We start from the raw sequence: 7,667 nt of genomic DNA, 5'->3' as shown, positions 1-7,667 counted from the left end.
CTTTGTCATAATCCGAAATTACATAAGTTCTCAATAATTTTAATTTTTTTAAAGATTAATTTTATATGAACTAAAGCTTTTAAAACTTAAATTATATATTAACTCAAAATACAATCATTGTGTCCACTTCAAATGTGTGTTTAGATTCAATTAATTACTTTTAGAATTTATTTTAATAATTAATTATAGATATAATTGATTATGTGAAATAAATTTTATGTTTAGATATGTTAAATGATATTATTTTTTTTGTTTAGATTGTCTAAAATAATTAGTTTTTATTATAAAATTATAAAATGTGTATTATATCATTTGTATTCATTGATTTTATAATCAAATAAATAAATAAATAAATAGAAAGTAGAAAAATAAAAACTAACTAAAAATGTTATTTTAGCCTTTAATCATCAAATTTGTATATCATTAAAAAGGGATTTATTTGTTAAGATTATACCATTAGATTATAATCTAAATTACCAAAAACAAAGTTGAATAGTAAAATCAGTAACTTTTTCTATAAACTACATTATAATCTTTAAAATTAATCTCATCCAAATACGCTCTTAAAAGAAACGTGATTTAGCCATTTATGGAACACCAACTTGTAACGTTTAGTGACGAGCGCCACCACTAGTGAAAACATTCTTGCAAACAGAAAACACGTGTGAGATGTGATAGCTTTCTAGTTTCCAGTTCTATACAATGTATTTTATCAGGATATTAATAAATTGGAACATGATAAATGATGTTTAAACTGAACATGTATCTCTCTTGATAGATATTAAATGTCATACTCATCAATTTAAGCCTTTATGTTGTATCACATAAGCCAATGGACGCACGAAAAATAGCATACATTCACTAAAGTTTGTCATAAACTTTTGAATTAGACCCCTTGTGCTTAAATCATTAACTTTTTGTCATTAAGCCTTTATGTTGTATCATCATTCACCAAGCAAATTTTGTTCATGTTCATTAGCCAATGGACGCACAAAAAATAACATACATTCACTAAAATTCACAACTATATACGTACACAAATAAAGTAGCAGGAAGTTGAATATCTAAATTATTAGATCAAAATAAAATCTGAATGACCCTGTTAAATTTCTTCCTTGTATACACACAGACATGAAATACTCAGAATCTATCTACAGCCAAGCCTTTCAGTGAGGCTTTTGTAGAATGAGGACACGATGATGTCCAACACGAGTCTCATTAATGCGGCCAAGGTGACGAAGAACCTGCAGACACATGAAATTCCTTCAGGATAGCAATAAACAAAGACAAAAGTTTACAAAGACATTGCACACACGAACATGTTTGATTTACTTTTTAAAAACTAAAAACTGTTTTCAAAAAGTAAATCAAACATACTGTAAATATTCCATGAGGTACTTCTCGTCAGTTATCTCTCACCCGGTGTATAATTTGATTTTATCCGAAAATATTGGGAAACATTATGATTTTAACATGTCTGCTTCACCCGCTGTCTACTGCAACCATATTAATCATTCATGTATTGCCTCAATGACGTCAATGTTGACCCAGCATTGAAGGATAAACCATTTCACATCTCATGTTTCAGGAAAAGAGTAGAATTTACTAGTGACCATACACGCAGGGAAGAAACTCGATATGTCTCCAGATCCTTGGCAAAATCCAGAAGGGAAAAACTAAAACTACAACCATTATGAGAAGTGTATTGTTTAGCTCAAACCTTTGGAGATGTCAGGAATTATATTTTCAAGAGATGATTTTGAAGATAAATGTGGGGAAGAATCAGGAATTTCTGAAAAGCAAAGCACGTTAATCATAATGATTTGCTTAAAAGCAATTAAGGAAGGAGGGCATCCACAAACGATGGGTTGAATGATATACATAGTTGACAATAAACAGGTGATGTACTGATAATAGGATACATGCACAGCATGGTGCATGAGAGGGCACCTCGGATCTTTTGATAGGTTGAAATTGAACACATAAGAATGGCTATTCCCGTGGTCCTGAGAGTTGTTCTTTTGAGTAACAAAAGTCGAGAACAAAGTATGAGCTGTAGGATTCGTAGGCTAGTGTTTCAGTGAAATCATGCACATACAACCGGCATGATATCGTCCACAAGTGAAGCCATAACTATACTATAGTGACCTTGATGAAGTCATGAAAACCTCAAAAGAATGTCTCTGATATCATGAGGGAAGATGTAGAACAAAATATACCACGTAATCACTAAATAGTACCAAGAATAAATGAGAATCAAAAGCTACAAAAAAACTTTTGAAATACAAAAGCTTCTTTGCAAATAATATGAGACTTGAGCTCTACATTGAATGTATAGAATTCTAGTGTGAGGTATGAGGCCTTGGGTTTTCTAACTACAACAGGTAGCTTTTATGATGTGATTATCCTAAGGTTCTTATCAATTAATATCATAGCCTTTTACTGTGTCTCTCATCCACAAACAATTAACACAGGTGATGATGTCAATATTGTAGTTTTTGCTCGGGACTAATCAAGGGACTATTACAGTTACATGGATGCTAAGATTGAAAAGTGCTATGAGATGTTAGAATCCAATTGCAAAATATAGAAGTTGAATTTCTATTGAAAGTATGGGATTTATAAAATCTTAGACTCTTCAACTACAACGGCTAACTTCTATGATGTGATTTGTACAGTGAAATATGGTATTCTAGTGTAAGGTTTATAGCACCTTGAGCTCTCCAACTACAACAAATAGTTGCTGTGATGTTGTAATCACTCAATGATTTTACTTCAACTATCCACATTATGTAAAGGGGTAAAAGACCAAAATGTGCTTCGTTGTCTAGTATATAACAATAGCCAAGTTTTATCCTATTAGGTGAAGTCAACTACACAGATCATACAATGTTATTAAGTTTGATTAAAAACTAAATTTTCATAAATATTCTTTATCAATAGGTATTAAATGTTTCAACAAATTTTAAGTTGGTTACCAAAGGTCTAACACAAACTTCTTCCTTTACCCGGACTTAGGACTAGTTATGAGACCATAGGCTTGGTCATCTAGTATAATTACATCAATTTAGAACTTCAGATATTCTTGACAATCCAGTTTAAAGTTTCTAATTTCACAAGTAATTAAATAATAACAGAGCAAGTTCAACTTCACCAAAATAACGTGTTTCGGTGTTTGTACAAATAAGAATACTCACCGTCAGTATTGCTTTTCCAGTGTTGTCAAGTTTCAGTGATGGTCCTTTAATGTCAGCTTCAAGAAAAAAGTGTTTTCCCTTAATCCCTTCCATGGTTGCAATATCTCTTATTTCCTGCAATATTTAGACAGCTGAGAACCTTTTCTTTTGGCATTAACGGATAGACAAGTACAAATAAAAAGAATGAACAGAGGGACAACAAATCATTGAGAAAGTAGTTGCTGAAATGAAAATAAAGGTTCCACTTACCAGTGCTTTTTCCCAAAGATTTTCTGCCAACTTCATGAGCAAGAAAAAATAATTGTCAAGACGAAGGCAAAATGTAACGAAACCTACTTTACAATTAAAAACAAATTTGTTCATTAACCTTCTTTTTGGGGGCAACAATAAGTTGAGCATTTGCTTCAGCGTAGGACGCCATATCATTGATTGCTGCATTCACCTTCTCAAGTGTAAGCCTACCTCTCATGTATCTGTAACATCAGGCCTTGTGTTAGGCAATGAAGTAGGCATAAATCATGGATAGAGAAGAATATCATAACAAAAAAAATCTAAAATGATAGGAAATATATATGTGTTGCAAATTTCTACATCAGGATTCCACCCATTAGCTAAGTCAACATTTCTTGAGACATTTCAAATGACACTCCTGACAACACTTTTAGATTGCTCCATCACATAAATTAAGAGCCAAATGCACTGGAAAAAGGAAGGACCCAATGCTACAAGAGAATAACGATGAAAAAGCTTGCTAAGAGCAATTCACATGTTTCATCAACAATCCATCTTGGCATCATCATCAGATGTGTTTTACTAAGCATTTAAATATGACCTAGCAGAATTTAGATTCAAAAATTTACAAAGAAATATCTAATCAATGAATTGAAAGTGTACATAATTACTTACGATGACAAGGAATCTAGTTCACTTCCAGTAACATACCACATTGGTGGAGAACCACGGCCCTTTTTCTCCTAAAAGGAAAACAAAAAGAAACGTCAGAACTTGACAATATATTTAGCAAGTAGCAATGATAAGAAAATGACGCAGCTTACACCTGTAACAGATTCTCAACTGGGAAACAGATTAAAAAGAAAAGATAGAAACATGGAACGCTAGGCAATAGAAGAGTTACAAATCTTTAACCACTTATGATGTTTTAAATACGGCTCCGAAGGGTATAGATGCTAGAGAAAGAATAGGTAAGCCCAATCCAGTTATTTAACAAGAAAGTATTATTTCGAGAAAAATAATAGTGATATGATACATAGTATTAATAAATACACAAGGTGTTCTTGGAACTAGAGAGACAGAGACAATGTCAGGTGTGAAACAAAATGAGATTTGCATTTTGCACTAAAACAGACCTCACTTTACCTTAGGTGCTGCTGCAGGCTCCTCATCAAGCTTCAAAGCCTCAAATGCTCCAGTGTCTTGTGCAGAAAATTCAGGAAACAAACTGAGGAACACTAACAGCAATTAGGTATCAGCTCAAGCAGAGATGATATCTCTCAAATCTCATTAAATCAAAGCACATAACACATTAAGGGAAAAATATGTACAATTACCATCTACTAGTTTCCAAATTTGACACTGTCACTCTATCAGCCATTTGGAAGGGAAGACGAAGAGACATATTCTGCAGTTTCTTTTGCTGCCGCAGTGATGCATCAATCAGTTTCTACAACACAACAACAACAACAACAACAACAACAAAAGCCTTATCTTAATCAGTTTCTTCAGTAAGGCCAAAAAACAAACGCAACAGGCATCAATTGTTATACAGGGTTAAACACCAAAACCTATACAAAAAATTGCTTACTGTTCTTTCCCTAGCTACATGATTTAATTTTACAAATGGCTGACATCTATCATTGCGTGAAGAGTAATAATCATAAATTTATTTCTTTTATCAAAATTTCCCCATACCAATCTCAAAGCATACCACATCATGAGACTTGGTCCATTGAAATAACTGCATAAGTACAGGGTTACCGGAAGATGTAATTCCGAAGAAGCAGCACAAACGATAAATAAATTAGAAATTCAAATGCCCAAGAAGCAGTGATTGAAAAGAGAGAGAGTACCTTGGTTTTGGGAATGGCTTGTGCCTCTTCTCGCAAGCGATCCTTGATAGCTTGCACCTGAAGCTCCATTGCACTCACCGCAGCCTCCACCGCCGACAGATCCGCCATGCTGCTGGCCGGGTACACTGCAATTGCAAATTGGCCTCTCAATTCTCCAATCAATACAAATACAAAACAATTAATTGAACTCACTCATTCACTCACTGTTTCTTGCAATCACCAGCTCCTGAAGCTGAGCTATGCGGCCATTGAAGGAACACATCAACGAATCCAACGATGCCCCAGCTTTCATCCCATTCATCTCTATCTCTCAAATGCAACTGCGCCTTCGTGGAACTTCAAATTTAAAATTTTTCTATTTGAAATGCCGCGCCAATGTTTCAAATCCTATATAATATGTATTGAATTTAATTTGGGATAAAGTTTATTCTCATTATTTTATTTTAACAAAAAATATATTTTAAATTTTAAATATGTTTAAATTATATAAATTTTAATATTTATAAATATAATATAAGTAATTTAAAGGTTAAATTGATTAATTTTAATGTTATGCTATACTATTATTAAGATTTTACGTCTTATTATTCGGCCAACTTGACGATGATAATGTATACATGGGGGAAAATAGTAATGATTGGCAATCAGGCTCGTCTAAAAGCCCATTCAATTTAGCATTGGGGTTAAATGGGCCTGCTCTAAAAGAAAATAATCGTCTAACTCTTTAAGAATAGTTCGCATGCTCGAATTAAAAAGAAAAAGTTTGTTTGAAAAATTTTATATGATTTAAAATATAAATAAATTTTTAAAAAATCTGATTAAAAATGACTATTTTTTATACTTTTTAATTTTTACACTACACCTATGTATTTTATAGTATAAAAGAAGGATAGAAAAACTCAATAAATAAATTTTTAAACGATTGCATTTTTAGGAGGATTCTTAAACCAGAGTGTTTTTAGAAATTATATTTTTTCATCATGTTAAATATTTTTATTTATAATAGATGTTTATTTAATTAATTAAATATTATTTTTATTCGTAAACTCTCAATATTTGGTTGAGAACATTGCAAGTTCATTTGTAAGATGCAAATACAAATTAATTGCGGTGGAGCAATTAACAAAACCACAAAAAGCAAATCAAAGAGTAATCATACGATAAATACTATGATTAAATGGGTGAAAGAACTTTGGATTACATTTCAAATCGATCCACTCTTTCCAAAAGAAAGCTCATAAAACTGACTTATAAAGGAATTTGAAAGCGTAGTTATGTTTGAATTTAATTTATTTTGTATTAAAAATGATTAATTAAAATTTGTTAAGAAAATATTGAAAAAAGAAATTAATCTATCAAAATTAAGTAAATTGAAACTGGCACAAGTCTAGTACTACCCTCAAATAGAAAATTCAGATACCAATGACATTCAGTAAGAAATTTGCAATCCCCAAAAACAGTGGTAGCTTTCATGATATTTTTATTTTATTCTGGTGTGGCAACATGAGAGTGAAAAAAAAAAGTTCCTATCAACTTGTTTCGACGACCTAGGATAATAAGATGATGAGTTTAGTTTTATTTCATCATCGAAAAATGAAAGAATATTTTTATTTTTAAATTTAACTCAGACATAACTCACTCCTTTTTAGGAGAAAATGTCCAGATTGTTATGCCTGTTGTACGAGTCAAACTTATTCGACAAGAAATTTTGTTATCTAGAGACTGTTATAGTTACTGCTGTCATTCTATTTTTAAATCTAACGTTTCTAATTTTCTAATAATACATTATTAATAAGGAAGGGTTACATGCTTATGTTTTGTTGGAACAAGTAAGTAATAGATACTAAGACATTAAATTTAAAAAAATTAAAAATTAAAAAAAAAGAATTAAGTGACTAAAATTAAAATTTCACAAATTTAAACCAAACTTTTAATTATTATTTTTTGATGGAACATACACATAATATGTATTTCACTAAGCATTGTTTATCAACTTAAATATATATTCTAACAAGTAATTAATTAACTTGTTTCAATTTTTAATGATGTGTAATTAACTAATAATAATAAAATTTTAATTAGAAGAAGAAATATTTATTATACTTTTATAATTTTAATATAATAATATTTTTTTTATAAAAATTTTCTATTTATAAATGTTTAAACTCAGTTTTAAGTACTGAAGTAAGATAAAATTATCAAACTTTCTAGGATATTTAGAAAAATAACTTCACTCACCAAATATTTACAATATGAATAACGTTTTTATTAGATACTTTCTAACTAATAGCGATGAGGTATGTGTTTACGTTCTATGAGAATAAATAGAGATGAAAAAAAATTAAAAGGTAAAAAAAAAAAAAAAAACTCTTTGAACTGATAG

At 30.7% G+C, this 7,667-nt stretch overlaps 1 protein-coding gene across 1 annotated transcript; it reads right to left on the bottom strand.

Moving 5' to 3' along the window:
* Positions 1–1,102: 1,102 nt before the first annotated feature.
* Positions 1,103–5,611, bottom strand: LOC113851485 (spindle and kinetochore-associated protein 1 homolog). Its single transcript, XM_027481981.1, has 9 exons — positions 5,489–5,611; positions 5,285–5,409; positions 4,766–4,878; positions 4,575–4,656; positions 4,104–4,171; positions 3,565–3,670; positions 3,447–3,476; positions 3,198–3,311; positions 1,103–1,244 (listed from the first exon to the last, which is right to left on the bottom strand). The coding sequence occupies exons 1-9, from the start codon at positions 5,583–5,585 to the stop codon at positions 1,167–1,169; spliced, it is 813 nt and encodes a 270-aa protein (XP_027337782.1). The 5' UTR covers positions 5,586–5,611; the 3' UTR covers positions 1,103–1,166.
* Between the last annotated feature and the right edge of the window lie 2,056 nt (positions 5,612–7,667).

The sequence above is a fragment of the Abrus precatorius genome, unplaced genomic scaffold (assembly GCF_003935025.1).
Source record: "Abrus precatorius isolate BTA unplaced genomic scaffold, Abrus_2018 Scaffold9, whole genome shotgun sequence".
NCBI classification, from domain to species: Eukaryota; Viridiplantae; Streptophyta; class Magnoliopsida; order Fabales; family Fabaceae; genus Abrus; species Abrus precatorius.
This window is presented reverse-complemented; position numbering and strand designations above follow the sequence as displayed.